The 16140-nt window shown below is 39.8% G+C and overlaps 1 protein-coding gene across 1 annotated transcript; it reads left to right on the top strand.

Annotated features, from left to right (window-relative positions):
• The first annotated feature begins 237 nt into the window (after positions 1 to 237).
• Positions 238 to 13632, top strand: gaa2 (alpha glucosidase 2). Its single transcript, XM_072384690.1, has 21 exons — positions 238 to 386; positions 913 to 1017; positions 1166 to 1741; positions 1996 to 2141; positions 2464 to 2629; positions 2980 to 3076; positions 3685 to 3804; positions 4115 to 4233; positions 4623 to 4754; positions 4845 to 4955; positions 5663 to 5776; positions 5880 to 5964; positions 6057 to 6174; positions 6274 to 6407; positions 6996 to 7147; positions 7408 to 7556; positions 7676 to 7817; positions 7919 to 8017; positions 8604 to 8768; positions 9078 to 9224; positions 10093 to 13632. The coding sequence occupies exons 2-21, from the start codon at positions 928 to 930 to the stop codon at positions 10153 to 10155; spliced, it is 2925 nt and encodes a 974-aa protein (XP_072240791.1). The 5' UTR covers positions 238 to 386; positions 913 to 927; the 3' UTR covers positions 10156 to 13632.
• Positions 13633 to 16140: the final 2508 nt, after the last annotated feature.

Genomic DNA, 16140 nt, shown 5'->3' with positions numbered 1-16140 from the left:
ACTTCTGTTAGCAGATGCTTTGCGTATCATACATTAACTGTATAAAGAAAGCACGCTCCTGACGTCTTCGCTTTTGAAAACAAAGCCTCTTAATAATCATAAATTAGTCACAAAGCATTAAGTTATTGCGAAAGTTTGTGGAGAATAACAATCCTAATACAGTCCGTCGGAGAGTTCTTAAAGCGGAAGTTGTATAAATTTCGAGGTGTCCTGAATGCGGCATACCGATAAACAGACGCACAACGTGCCAACACCAACAGTAAAAATCGTAGGCCTCCTTAAAGAGGTTATCTGTTTGAAAGACTTCGTCAACGTAGTATTCATTTGAAGGACAAGTCGCTTTGTTTGCAGAATTTTTGTGTCTGCAAAGCTCAAAGAACACTCAGGTAAGTTGCTGACAGTAACTCTTGTTGGTGAACGTTAGCTCCTGTTAGCTAAAGCAAAGACATGTCAAGAACTTTGGATTAAATTACTTTGCTATTAAAGTTGGCTAATGCTAATGTACATCATATGCTACATGAACGTACAGGTTTGTTAGTCTACGATTGTCTTGTTATCATTGTCTTATTTAAAAAAAAAAAATCAGTATTGTTACACCAACCCAGTCAGTCAGTCTTTAAAACTGGAATAATTCAATGACAAAATTTCGAATTTAAGTGCTGTGACATCAACAACTTTTTACAGCTAACTAAAGTTGGACATAACACCCCTTCTCACTAGGGCGACCCCGCATAACTGTGTGTATTAAAATAATACAATGTACCCCATGTTCTAGATGTGTTGTTGTTGAAATCTAAAAGGTTGTAAATGTAATTAACTGTAAAAGCTCAACTTGTTCAGGATGAAGCGCATTCATTGCAGTCAGAAATATACTTGGTTCAACTTGTGCTCTGCTGTCTGTCATTCTGAAAGGCGTGCATTACCACAATGGTGTCCTACAAAAGGCTGAACCCTGAAGACGTTCAGTTTTCCAGTGCAGTTTTGTCAGAAGAGCCTCGTTCTGTTCAAGAGGTCCCAGTGAGTTTACATCTATTGACTGCTGCTCTCTCTGCCTGTGACATTCTGTAACTGTTGAAACTGGTCTGATCTTTTTAATATCCGGTCATGTTATTTTTACAGTATCCTGAGTGTGATTCTTCTTTCAATTTCTTTGTGGTGTTCCAAGGTGTTGGAGCCAGAGGAGGCTTCTTTGCTCCCACGTAGGCCATCGTGCTCCATCACAACAGCTCTCCTGGTAATTGGCTGCCTACTGCTGCTTATCTGTGGAGGCTGGCTACTAGGCTCCTTGTTCTGGCTGCACGGTCCCTCCAACCAACAACCACATAGACCTCCGCCACCAGCCTCAGGACAAACCATAGGCTCCGGAGAACAGACATATGTAAATGACACTGCAGCTGCTTCCCGTAATGAGGCTTGCAGTTTAATCCCAGAAGCATGGCGGTTTGATTGTTACCCTGAAAGAGGGGTTGTTGTGACCCGAGAGCTGTGTGAGGCCAGGAACTGCTGCTTTATCCCTGCGTCCACTGCCTCTCCCCCAGCTGCCAGACCATCAGGGAAGAATGGCATCCCCTGGTGTTTCTATCCGCGAGATTTCCCTTCTTACTCACTGTTGTCACTAAATGACACTTTGCTGGGGCAGAAGGGTACACTTGTAAAGGAGGTGAAGACTTACTACCCTGGAGACATCCTCACTGTAGAGGTGGAGACGCGACATGAGACAGACACACGACTGCGTGTCAGGGTGAGTAGATGCAAGCATCCATTTTTTTTTTTTTTTTTGTCTGATCATTATAATTGAGACATGGACTGTTTAGACTGATTATTTGGCCTAATTTGATTTGTAGGAAAGACAAAACTGTTGCAGTGTTAGAAACTACACTTTTCATTCTTTTGATTGAACAAAATGGTTGAAGCTTCTGTTTTAAACTTTGCAGGTCTGGTGACATGTGTACAGCATACTGATGTCAATTCTTTGTTCTGTATTTTTCAATAAAGATAACTGATCCTTCAGCTTCACGGTTTGAAGTTCCGATCTCTGTCCCCACCGCCACCAAGAAGGCAGAAAATCCTGAATACATCGTAGAGCTTTCAAAGCAGCCATTTGGTCTCACTGTGAAGAGAAGATCTACAGGAGCGGTGATGTGAGGGACCTGATTAATGATCTCAGACTTCCAAAATTTTATTTAAGACATATAAATTTCCTCACAAAGAACAGTATATTTGACACCATTTGCATAATACAGATCAATAGGCTGTGTGGTCAATTTGGTTTTTGACTGGGATACAAAAAATATGAATTATTGTAGTCTGAGTTTGGCTTAAACTGACGGGAAAGCACACCATCACAAATCAATAAATATTTTAGTACTAGAAAGTCTCTAAGTTATGTGTATTTGTAAAATCAACCTTTATGTTCTAATACAATTCTACTTGTTGTTTTTTTTTGTTGTTTGTTTTTTTTAGCTTGAACACCACTGTGGCTCCTCTCTTCTATGCGAATCAGTTCCTTCAGTTTTCCACCTCTCTACCCACTCAGTTCATTTTTGGCTTGGGTGAGCACCGCTCCACCTTTCTGCATGATGTCCACTGGAACACACTCACCATGTGGGCCAGAGATGTCCCCCCTATGGTAATCACAGTTGTCTTTATTCTGCAAACACTTGAGTGCTCGTGAAGGTCCTGGTTTTGTGTTTTGGTAAATATTTCTGTGAACTGGGCAATTGTGAGAGAAAATGATGATTTATAACAGCTGCAATTTGGACAGTAGTTGGAGCAGTCATTAATGAGTAAGGTTAGGATCATGCAACATAGAACTGGTACTATGTAGGCAATTAATACAAAGCACAGCTGTCTGCTGGCTCATGTGACCCTCATGTGACACCATGTGACACTCAGACTGGCTTGTTTGGATATCTTTAGTGTTGTGCAGATGATTTGGTTAAAGGAAAGGTATTGATATTGTTTCTTTCTGGAATGCAGGAACAGACCAATCTATATGGGGCCCACCCATTTTACCTGGCGATGGAGGAAGGAGGGAATGCACATGGTTTCTTCCTACTGAACAGCAATGCTATGGGTTAGTCTGCCTATCATTCCAATTCTATAATTTAAAGTTAATCTACGTGCTGTGATACACCCACTTGTGGTGGAACCACTCGACGTCAGCAGCTGAATATAAAAGCTGATGTTTGTATTGTCAAGATTTTGCAACAGTTCAGATGATTGCAGCTGACAAAGTTAAGACCTTGTCAAAATGCAGAAGTCCCAGTTGGACTTTCCTGTGACTAATATGAGCAGCATGAGTCCACATCGACTTTCCTGTATTGTTTAAGGACAAAGTTCATGCACTGTACGTGTCATGGTGCATTTATATGATTAAGTTGCTAATCATTGATAAACCAAACCGAATTCCAATTGTAAATTTTAATTTCATGAGTTTAATTCTGCACTTTAAAAGCAGCTGTCATGATGCACTTCATCTCCAGAAATGTTTGCCTGCTTATTTAACATATCTATAAATGTGTACCTTTTACACTTATTATATACTTGCAGCATTTTTTGTTCTCGCCTTTTCTCTCTAGACTTAGAACTTAATGGCCTTTGTGGTAGATTGCTGACCTCAATGTCTAACCCCCCCCCTTTTTTTTTTATTTTTTTTTTTTTATTATTTTTTTTTTTTATCAGATGTGGTCCTCCAGCCTGGCCCAGCTCTCACCTGGCGTACTATTGGTGGAATCCTTGACTTTTATATTTTCCTCGGTCCTGATCCTGGCTCAGTGATTGAACAGTATGTGCAAGTTATAGGTCAGTAAGAGTGCTGAGATGTGAACATGTTGAGTACTGTGCTGCAGCTGCATGATTTTTAATGCTGTATAATAACTCCTACAACTCATCTCACTCAATGTGAGGTATCTGTGTTGAATAATCTGACACTAAACTGTTGAAGAACCTTTTCAAACAGCTTCTATTCTAATAAAACTTTGATTCAGAGGAAATGATACAAGCAGTGAAATACAGACGTCCTTTCTGCCAGCCTAGGCTCTTTACTCTTCATGAGATGGCATGTGCTGCTGTCTAATGCACTTCTTTCTTCATCCATCTGTTTTTTTCCCAGGATACCCAGCAATGCCCATCTACTGGGCTTTGGGATACCATCTCTGTCGCTGGGGCTACGACACCAGTAATTCTACATGGGACGTTGTCAAGAGCATGAGGAATTATGGAATACCTCAGGTATTTTTTTCTTTTGAATGTGTCCATATTTTTATATATGCTTTTATTGTTCTTTTGATTTGTTCAAGAATTAAAAATAAGAAAATGATCTAGGAAATAGTGATGACTTGTGGGGAGAAAACCTCAAGCTTATTCTGGCAAGTTACATTTTTCTTCTTTTGGTAACTGATTTATAGATTTGCACTTCCTCCCTCAGGAAGTCACTTTGCTTTTTTTTGGCTTATTGTTTCATCAAGTGGAAAAGTTCTAGCTTTTTTGTCCAACATTCAGATGACCTATTTGCTGCTAGAATTGAAAGCTTATCTTCTTTGTTGTTTTAAACTAAGTTTGGGTGCTCAGCATTTTTATTGGCCTCTGCTTGTTAAGACTACGTGTCTGTTTGATTGCAGGATGTCCAGTGGAATGATATTGACTACATGGATCGTTTCATGGATTTCACGTTCGACCCAACAAAGTTTGACACACTGCCTGACCTCATCAGGGACCTGCATGCTCATAACCAGAGCTATGTCATGATCCTGGTACATCGGAATCTGAACATAGTTTCAAGTGTTTTGCGTCTGTTTTGGTGTGTGTTTAAACATTTTATTTTTTTTTTCCCCCACTTGCAGGACCCGGGTATCAGCAGCACACAGCCTGAAGGCTCGTACTGGCCCTTTGATGAGGGACTTAAGAGAGGAGTTTTCATTAAAGATGCTGAAGGAAAAACTCTTATTGGGAAGGTGAGACAGAAGTTACAATACAACCCAGGTCTGCAATGACATAATATGAGGATGAGAAGAAGAGCAGCAACACTAGGATGAGTTTGGCAATAACAAATACATATCCACATGGTAGTATTTTTTATTTTTATTCACATTGGAGATAGCAGGGGGAGGAAAAAAGACTACATCTGTACACTGTGTTCTCAGTGCTATTGTAAAATCATACATTGGTTGGTAGGAGGATTCGCTGTTCTGGCTGTTTTTCTTATTCTTAATTTCCTATGTCTCTAAAAATACATTAAATTGATCTGTAACTTCTCAAGCACTTGTTTCCACAAAAAAATAAAGCTGAAAAACTGCACTTTTTAACGATGGCGCTTAAACCAGTGACAAGTGTGTTTTTAAGGATGTTTCTTTTTAGACCTGCAGACCATAGATCCAGAGGAATAGTTTCTTACTGAGTGAAATTACATCAAAGTATCTTTGTGGCAGATACATTTATAATGTGCTCTTAAGGAAAGAGTCTTGCTTTATCGTTCCCTTTAGCATAGGATGTCTTATTTTAAAATAAATATCCCACAATTCCTTGTGTCAGCAACATTCAACACGATCAGATAAGAAATGCCATATAAGTTGCAATGCCTTGTCTTTGGTTATGCTGGTTCAGCTGCTGGGCACATAAAAATATATTGCTTTTTGTTACTACCCACCCCATCTTCTTTTAGGTGTGGCCTGGTCTGACCGCATATCCTGACTTCTCTGATGAGGTGACGCATGAATGGTGGTACGACAACCTACAGAGGTTCCACGAGAAGGTGCCATTTGATGGATTATGGATTGTAAGTAAGGGACTAGGAGACATTGACCCAACAGTCAGTGATTCTTGAGTTGAAGGAATTTATTGACATTCTCTCCCTGCCATTGTCTCCATTTTTGTTTTAGGACATGAATGAGCCTTCTAACTTCTTGGATGGATCAACCAATGGCTGCCCGTCAAATAGTTTTGAAAATCCACCTTACACTCCAGGTTTGAGATGGTTATCTCAACAACAAGTCACACAAAGCATAAAAAATGTCTGCATAAACATAGAGACAATAAAACTCACTCTTTTCCTTCAGGTGTGCTGGGAGGTTTGCTGAGAGGCAAAACTGTGTGTGCAACTGCCCAGCAGAAACAGTCCACCCATTATAATATGCATAGTCTCTATGGACTCATGGAAGCTAAAGCCTCTGCAAGGTGTGGAGAAGCTACAGAGAACAAATGCTAAGAAAAAATCTTTGTTTTTTTTTCTCTAAATCCTCAGTTGTTTTCTCTCCTTCCCCTTCGTCTGTCCAGCGCTCTGAAGCGGATCGTGGCGAAGAGACCTTTTGTGATCTCTCGCTCCACCTTCCCCAGTCAGGGGTTGTACTCTGGTCACTGGCTGGGAGACAACAGGAGCCAGTGGAAAGACCTTCGCACTTCTATTGCAGGTCAGAAGTGCACCAGAGTTGTCCCGCATTTTAAACATTTACACATTTATGTAGTAACGCTACTTGTTTAAAGATTACTGCTACAACTGCTTTTTATTGAAAATAACCAGTAATGTGTGATTTTTATTTATTTTTACATGTATATGTATTTTACTATTTTTTTATTTTTTATTTTTTATTTTTATTTTTTATTTATTTTAATGGGTAGTTAATCGTTTTTGAAGTGGGGTCGTGTGAGTCGTCGGTGCCTGACCCGCAGTAGACATCTGTCAGCGCTCTGTTTTGGTGAATCAGGAGTGAATTCTGATGGACAACCCAAATTAAAAGCTCATCAGAAAAAGGGCCATGAGAAAAAAAAAATTTCTTTTTCATTTAATAAATCTACAACACTTCAAAAACTAAATAAGATGAATTGTTGTTCAAACAAATGCTATAACATAACATATAATGTTTCTTTAGACATCACTTCACCAGATTGCCTTTTACTTTGTCACCATTCTCTCAGCCACAGAATGTTTGTGTAGCTGTCTGTCAGTAGTTTGACGTTTGTTTTGTATCTCTGATTTTCTCTCATGTTCTTTCCCTCAGGTATCTTGACCTTTAACCTTCTGGGTATCCCGCTGGTGGGAGCAGATATCTGTGGCTTCAGTGAGGAACCACAGGAGGAACTGTGTGTCCGCTGGACCCAGCTTGGAGCTTTCTATCCCTTCACACGAAACCACAATGCCATTGACATGAAGGTTAGAGTGACTTACTGACATGAAATGGCGTTGTTGTGTACCACAGCGTGCAGTTATGATCTGCAAAGAATTTCTGGTTTGAGAAAAGGAGACATTTTATATTACAGGTATTATTTTCTTTGATACAATGGCCTGTAGGCCATCATCGAGAATGATGCCATTGTCTACCAACCCAGTTCTATACTTCTGTATTGTTCAGATTAATTAATTTTGAATGGACTTTTCTTTTATCAATTGAACTGTTTGAAATGTTTTAACAGCCTCAGGATCCGACGGTTTTCAACCCGCTGGCCCGTATAGCCATGAAACAGGCTCTACTGCTGCGCTACTCACTCTTCCCTTTCCTGTACACTCTCTTTCATCATGCACATGTACATGGACACACTGTTGCAAGACCATTACTGTTCGAGTAAGAGCAACTTTCTCATTTTTCTTTTGTATGCCTGCAAACAATTCTTTTTGTTTGATATTTTGGCTTGAGTTGGAGGATCTTAATTTAACCATTTGTATCCTCTTTGTAACCACTAGGTTCCCCAAAGATGTAAAAACCTATGGGATTGACAAACAGTTCCTTTGGGGAAGGAGTTTATTAGTGACACCTGTGTTGGATCCTGGAGTCAACCATGTGGTCGGTTACTTCCCAGAGGGTCTGTGGTATGATTACTACACGGTAAGACTCATAAAAAGATGGAAATGATGTTTTAAGAAAGGGAAACAAAATGGCTTGAACGTGGTACTGAACACACCCGTGTCTATTTCTTTTCTCTCCAGGGTGACTCTGTGCGCAGCAAAGGTGAAGAGCTTCAGCTCCACACACCACTGGATAAGATTAACCTGCATTTGCGTGAGGGCTCGGTTATACCAACGCAGGTAAAGGGGGTCGCAGTTGAGTTTACATTGTTTTTCCTTAACATACAGCCCCCTGCTACACACACACACACACACACACACACACACACACACACGGTACATCAGCCCTTCCGTGTTTATTGCAAACACATCAGACCAAGACACCGTCAGGGGAGGAACGCTGGCTGTCACCAGATAACTTTAGGAATTTTTACACTTCATAGCAGAACTCTCTGGCACCTTTTTCGCAGAAAAGCGCCCACCAAAAAAAATGTAGCCGTCTTTACCAGATCTTTGTTACTTTTTGTACAAAACAGCCCCTTCTGCAGCTCCTCTGTGCCTCAGACACAAGGTGGAGACCTTGTACCTCTGAATCACAGATTTGAAAAGAGACTGTTATCTACACTGCAAGAGTGGTTGAATAGTCAATCAGTAACAAATATTGATAAACAAAAAGTACTTTGTAAGATACTGTTTTAACATACCCCCCCCCCCCCCCCCCCCCCATGCTCACACATACACACACTCTTCTCCAACACATAGATGAGTATGAACTCATTCTGTGTTCATTTGAATTTCTCATTATGTTATCTCCATGTCTTTCAAGGCACCCAACTTGACCCTGTGGATAAGCAGCGGTCAGCCTCTTCATCTGGTCTCGGCTCTTTCTGACGATGGCTCAGCCACCGGAGATCTGTTCTGGGATGACGGAGAGACCATTGACACATACGAGACCAAGCAGTACTCCTACATCCTCTTCGGCGTCGCTCAGGTGCTCATGCTCAGTTTGCCCTCACTGCCCTGGCTTTCTTTTTCAGACTGAGATTGTGATCACCATTCTCCCGATGACTGTTGATAACCTGCATGCCTGTTGTCTGAACTTGTTTACACTGTGTTTGGAGATGGATTGCAGGTCAAAATGTGCTTCAGGAGGTTCTACAGTGAAATATCAGTTTTCAAATTCATTTACATTCCTGTGCTCTCAGTAAAACTGAGGCTGAAATGAGGACTTTCTATGGAAGAGGATTTTGTGACATATTCTGGTAGCTGATCAGGTTTATTGACATGTCTTGTTTTCTAGAATGTGATGACCTCCCAGGTGCTCCACAGAAACAAAGAGAGTTCCTTCATCACTGTGGAGTCGGCCACCTTCTACGGTGTCAAGGAGAAGCCCAGCAGAGTGCTTGTGAACTCCCAAGATGCACCGTTCACCTACAGAGTCAACCAGGTGAGGTTAGGAGTCATGTAAGCATGGGTGATGGTACATGTATCTCTTTATGGGTCGATTGGGGGATAAGAATCATGATTACCTGTAATCTTGGATTCTGAAGTATTTTGTGGATACTTTGTACCAACCAGCAAGATGTTAGAGAACCTAACTCCAGTACAAATATCCAACAACCTGCTGACCAACTCACACAGCGGCACTTTGAAAACTTAAACTTTGGTGCAGGGGATAAAATGACTGTTTGTCTGTTTTGTATCAAAGGCCTGTGCAGGTGTGCAGACTTCCAGATAAGTGCTAACATTCTGCAGCAGTCTTCTCCATAGCTGGCGAAATAGAATCAACAACAAGACGGCGATTCGCTCCCATAGCTTTCTCATCTAAAAAATACAATATTAACCAGTAAAGCACATCCTTCTGTTGTTGCTTTTGTACTCGTTGAAGACTGGAAGATCCTTTTAAGCGGTAGCTGTTAGCTTGTACATAATAACGGAGGGGAAAAAGCTATACTTAAAAGAATTTTCCTTTATTTATTTATTTATTTTTCAAGCAGAAAATACCTTGATCAAAACCACTAAACTGCAAATGGATAAGTGACAAAGGACAGGGATCGGGCTCACAGTGAACTGGAGAAAGAACCACTTTTTAGTACATGAACTGCATTTAAGTAGTGCTTTTCTTGTCTTGTTGACCCCTCACAGCACTCCACATAACAAGCTACGTTCACCCACAAATGTATACAAATATTGTGCCCCTTGTTGTTTTTATTGAGTCATCAAAAATGCTTTTGATGTGTAATACTCCTGCGACCCTGCATTGGGTTAGGGTTAAAAACTAGTTTATTTCATAGTGTTTTCCTCTCTCTCCGCAGGTGTTGACGGTAGCAGATTTGAGTCTCAACCTCAGTCAGAACTTCACCATCAGCTGGATGTGATGATTTGGTCACTGGGTTTATTTGTGGTTGCACATATTTGCTGACTAAGAAAGCAGAGCGTCAGTATTAGGATAGGGATGTTTTTATTTGTTTTGACTCTGTATTCCAGAACACTGGATCTCCACGATGATGTCAGGTAATCTTGACTTATCTGGGCTATTTTACACCCTTTTTTTTCACCCAAAACCTTTTTCTTTGGCTGAAAGTTTCTGCAGCGAGCTGAGTGGATTAACTACTGGAGATTGAGGTTTCCATCGGAAACCAATTTTGTTTTGTTCCCTTAGAGTACAGAGCCAACACAGAAGTAAAAGCAAAGGTACTGGAGAGTAAGTTGGGTCAAGTGTTTGTTCATGTAAACATCATCCTAAACAGGCTTTGCATGGTTCAAAAAGACAAAAGCATCTTTGTGTGCTGATGAAATATACTCTGAGGCTTGTGAACATGCATCACTGATCTAAAACACCGCATTAATGTGTAGACATTGCATAATGGTGGTTGAACTTGCTTGACTTGGACTTTTTAACTTTGGTTTTTATCTTTGATTTAGTTTTAGCTGCATTTTTTAAAAAACTTTTCATCGATAGAAGGATGATGTGCAATAAATGAGCAGGAGGGACTGTCTGTTGTCCTGAAACTGTGACAATTTTCAAAATAGTTCATGATGTAATATATTGTTCAGTATGTGCTGAAGTTGTGGACAGACAGTTTTTGCACTGTGGATGTTGCAGTAGGCAGAGGTGCCTTATGATTGTTTGTTTGATAGCAAATCTGTTTTTTCCTTTAATCTTATGTGTTCAGCTTTATACCAAAAACCCATTGTCATCACTGAAGACCATCGTACCATTCATGCAGCCTTAATGTGCCCTGGATGCTAAGTGCTGATTTATAGTTTATTAGTTTTTGTTGTCTGTTTTCTGGAAAATCAGCTTTTCAGCAGCTCAGTGATAAATGGGCAAAAATATCAGATGAAAAAGATGTTTGTAAAGTGAACAAACAAAACTTTTCATCAATTCACTTTTGATCTAAACATCTAAAGACGCCTTCTGTGTTGTTGAATTGCAACAGTTGGCTGTTTTTTACCCTAAATTGTTTCTTGTAAGGTCTTACACAAAGGATCTGAGCGCATTTCAGTGTAGCAGCTGAGCAAAAAGATGATTTGAAGCAGAGTGTTTTGTTTTTAAAATTTCAAATTCAATTTGTAACTTTTAGGCTTTGTGTGATCAACAGATTTTGTTTGAATAAATTGTAGTTGTTTTTTTTAAATCATGCTGATAGCAGTCCTTCTAACACTAGAGGGCAAAGTTCCTCAGTGCTGTTATTCTTCTCTTTTAACATAACTTTAATTTCCCTCATGACAACACACACTTTTATGCATGTTTTGTGTATTCTTCTGGGCTTTTTAAAGCGCTACGGAGGCTCTGAATCCACAATGGCTCTGAAATGGTATCGTAACATTTAAATATTAACTTAATGTCCCTGTCGATCAGAGGCTGTATAGTTATTGTTTACCCTTTCTGTTTCACCGCAAGAACTCTAACAGCCATTGATGTTGAAATCCTGGTGTGTGTTTGCACAAATGATCAAACTCTAAAACTTTTTTTGCCCTCAGTCTCCACCTCCTTTGTACACAGCAGTTTGCTGATAGAGGAGTTTCAGGATGCCTGCCATTAAGATACACACGTCATCTGAGGACAGATATATTTGCTTCTATAAATAACTAAATTACTTTAGTTTGTGCTGCCTGCCATAGAAGCAAACCAGTAAACAAGATTTGAAAGAAGCACGGATGCAAGGCCAGACTTTTCTCTTGATCTAATGAATAATGACTCCAAACAAATATTTCTGTCCTCAACACACACACGGGCTCCAGAATGTGGAAGCAAACAACATCTCTCGTATTTTCCCTCTGTTAGCGGGGTTGAATTGTACTTCGCTACTGATAAACTAGACCTGCAACAGACGTGTTTTTATTGGCCGTGTGCGAGCGTTCACAGGCTAATTGTTTCCAGATGGGAGGTTGAAGAGGGGAACATACATCATCCAACAGAGGGGGAGGACAGAGCACAGAGAGAAAGAGAGCAGTGGGGGTCTGTCAAAAGCATTCTGTTCAACTGACGAGGGCATTTCCTGTCTGGATTTGGGAGGATTAAGTATTTGTGTATGTGGGGGCTGTTTGTATGGTTGGCATGTGGAGAGAGCAGCAAAGTACAAGACACTGTGTGGGAATCTGCTTGCTTGATGTGCACGAGCATGTGTTAATGGAGCAACTCTTCAAAAGCTAAAGGTGGTTCAGTATCAGGGTTTAGACTCTCCTGGGCCTTCTGATGAAGTTCAGGCTTTTTTTATGTTGGATATTTTCTTCTGAAGGTTTCACATTTGTGCTTCAAGGAACAATTATGTTCAGCGCTGTAGAATGAAATGTTCAGTTTAGTTCTCAAGCAAATCATCATTTAATCATTATGACAGGTGGTTGTTGTGCGAGAGAGTTGTGGGAATCATTTAAAAAAAAAAAAAAACTAACAGTGGCTTCATTGTTTGGTTTATGACTTTTCTGGCTGAAAGCATCATTTTAACATTAGAGTTGGTGGCATGGGACTGTCCACAGAAACAACACAATGCTCCATTTTTACGACTCTTTAGTGTTTCTCTCTGTGTGGGCTCCACATTCCTGTCCCCTTCTTTTTGTTATTTCGCCACTTTTGTGTGTTTTTTTTTTTGTTTTTTTTTGTCAGTCTTCGAGTTGTGGATGCTTTCAGGCTTTAGGTCTGTGATTTCAGTCGATGACGATAAATTGAAAATCCTCACTCTGTTTAATGCTTGTAAAGTGTAGCTGTGACAGCTTATGTTGCTTGCTTTGATCGCTTTTATACTTTCCCTTTGGGATTTTTTTTTTCCCATTTAATTTTCATAGCCTACCTTTTTGTTTTTGAAAAGAACAATCTGTTGAATATAACTTTAGCAGCTCAGTGAGGAGGTGGATGAAATGGAGCTTTGAGATAACACGCTGATGGTGTAGAGATTACCAAGCCCTTCATTGTAGTTTAGCTAACTAATATTCGTCCCAACATTTGGCTGTCCACAGTAAACTTAAAACAAACCGAGGCAAAGTGCATTCACTCACAAAAACAGTGTAAACGGTATAAACGCGATATACAGACCTGTTTACAACATAACTTTGGACTTGAAGAACTGACGGTGGCTCTGTGTTCCAGTAACCATTTCTCACTTCTGACTCAACATGAATGCATCCCAGCTTTTCCTGTTATGGCAACACAAAAATTAAGAGTATGAACAAGCTGCAAGAGAAGTGATCAATTCATCCTGCTGGAGACCACGGGTGTGTGCGTGTACCAGATGTCACCCTAAAGATATTATGATGCTTCAGTCATGATCATGTATTTGGATGTCATGTTGACACTTAAGGAACAAGTCATTGAGCTGATGTGAAACTCTTGTTTAATAAAGTATTTGAAACTGTGAGCTTTCCCTGCTGGTTGTTCGGTGTTACACCCACATGCCTGCAGTGAGTGTGTTTGGATTACACCACTGCATTAAAATTTGGTCCCCCTTAAAGGTGAGTTGAGAGCTGTTGCTCCATCACTGGATAAGTGTTTTTTTTTTTTTTTTTTGCTCTAATAATCCCTCTTTTTAGTCCATGTTGTGTGAATAACTCACATCTGCTCATCACAGAGTGACTTCAGTTGTAAGTTACCTTCAGCTAACAGGTTTGCAGACTGGTCCCAAGCTTTTATTTCAGTAACTTTTCCAACCAAATCCTTTGCATCTGGCAGGGAGACAATATATGGCTGTGAAACAGCTGATGTTCATTCAATTTGTTTAAATATAGACCTAACCGGTTTGACCTAGCCTCAGAGAGGATTATGATGACGCAACACGTGTGTATGACTAGAAAAGGCCAATGAGCTAGTTATTTATGGTTAATATTTTCCTAATTGCGTTTCCATAGAGAACTGTGTTTTGAGCAGTGAAATTCCTTTATTATACCGCGCTATTTAAACCCAAGTATTACATCTAATCAATTACATAATTAATTGTTCACGTGTTCTCAGAAACATTGTCCAGATATCTTCTGCTTGCCCTTTCACAAATTTTGAATTTTTAAAAAAATGTTTTATCCAATTAAAAGACTGACCTTTAGGTTTTAAAGTAATTTGAAAGTGTAACAGTTTAACACTGAATACATACTTTTCTTCTTTTAAATAATCAGCATTATGGTGTCTGTGAAATAAAGCGTAACAAACATCGCTATCACTGTTTGACAATAAAAAATATTAGTTATGATGAATAAAGTCATGTTTATTTAGAGGTTTTTTTTGTGATTTTATTCTCTTAATTTTGAGGACGCTGGGTTAAGAAAAGACTTCGTTTATTAGAGCTTTTTACTCTTTTGCGTTGTTTAGTTGTGCAAATTAAACACTCACCTGAGGCATATACTCTCACTAACTTATTCTGATTGGAACTTTGAGGTCTGGTACACCTTTCAACATTCATGTCTCACGTGCTAATCTATCCTCGAACGCCTCATTGCTGCTGCAGGACATTTTATGTATTCATTCAGGCTGACTTGTAGGAGTGGCGTTTAAAGGTTTAAACTATGGTGTTGAAATTGCTGGTAGGTTGACATTTAACATTAGTGACACTGCATTGAAGTCTAAACTTCTTTTTTGGTTCTGTTCTTTGTCTCCAGCTCTTTGGCATTTAGCTGCTAAATGAGCCACTGTACGTGTTTTTCCACCTCAGCTTGACTTTGTATTCTTTGATTATCATTTGTGGTGACATGTGAAGCTGCCATGACAGTAAAACAAAACCGCAGCGGCCACAAAAATGTGGACTCTTTTGATGAGCCCTAAGTAATGCCTTTGAAAATCTGAAAGACAATAAGAAAACTTACACTAATCAGCCAAAACAATGAAGGCTTTCAATATGTTTACATATACTGTCACAGTGCTAAGGTTCGACTTTTTCATTTAACTGGATATCTCTCTTTTGTCCCCATATACATGCATGGAAGGGAAATCAATTTATTAACTGAAATATGATGAATGCCACAAGCTGTGTACTGTGTGAAAATGATGTTTAAGACACTCGGCCTCTCAGAAGAGATGTTGTCTTTAAGTTGCTTAAATTTGTCATATGACACTGCAGTTTTAAAGGATCAGGATATTACGAGAGCAGAGTGGCAGTGTGGAAATGCTTCATAAGCAAACGCAAGAGGGAAGCTAGTCTTAATAGGCTGATTTTTATTCACAGTTTCGTACAAGTTTAACCGTCTGACAAAAGAAACGGAAAAATATGTGACCGAGAGCAGCTTTATCGAGAATTTGGCTATATCGATGTAAAATGTACATTTTACTGTTATGGCAAAAAGATGCACGCAATACCTGGTGGTTCTTCTTTATCACGAGCGAATTCACTTTCTCTGTACTCTATGGGAACCGTGGAGCACCTAGGCCAGTTTGAGTCCACTTGAGTGTATGTAATTTGAGTAATTTGACCCCCAGCTGCATTATGTGGAGTTGGTCCACTTTTGAGAAAGCTCCATTTTCTACACTCTTGGTTTCACTAACTTATTGACATGCATTTTAAAGGCCGGTTTGGGTCAGACTAACAAATCTGCACACCTATCACAACCAGCATAACCACTGGAAGTGTTAGACTCGTCTACAGCTTCTCCAGGTACCAATCTGACAGGAGCCGATTGCATCTGTGTGAGGCAAGCTCAGTCCACAAAGACCCCACACCACAACTCACAGGGCCCAGAGGATCTATTTACAAAAGCCCTGATACCAGACACTTCAAGAGATATTCCCTGTCCACGCCCTGACTGGTCTGAGCTGTTTTGGCATTTATTAGGCCGTTGGTAATAATCAAATCAATTCTATTTTTAAAGCACATTTAGAAAAACCAGAGCTGACCAAAGTGTTGAAGGCAAAAAGCTAAACAAATTCAGTATATTCATAATCA

Source organism: Leuresthes tenuis, unplaced genomic scaffold (genome assembly GCF_036924035.1).
Source record: "Leuresthes tenuis unplaced genomic scaffold, fLeuTen1.0.hap1 SCAF_4, whole genome shotgun sequence".
Taxonomy (NCBI): domain Eukaryota; kingdom Metazoa; phylum Chordata; class Actinopteri; order Atheriniformes; family Atherinopsidae; genus Leuresthes; species Leuresthes tenuis.
This window is presented reverse-complemented; position numbering and strand designations above follow the sequence as displayed.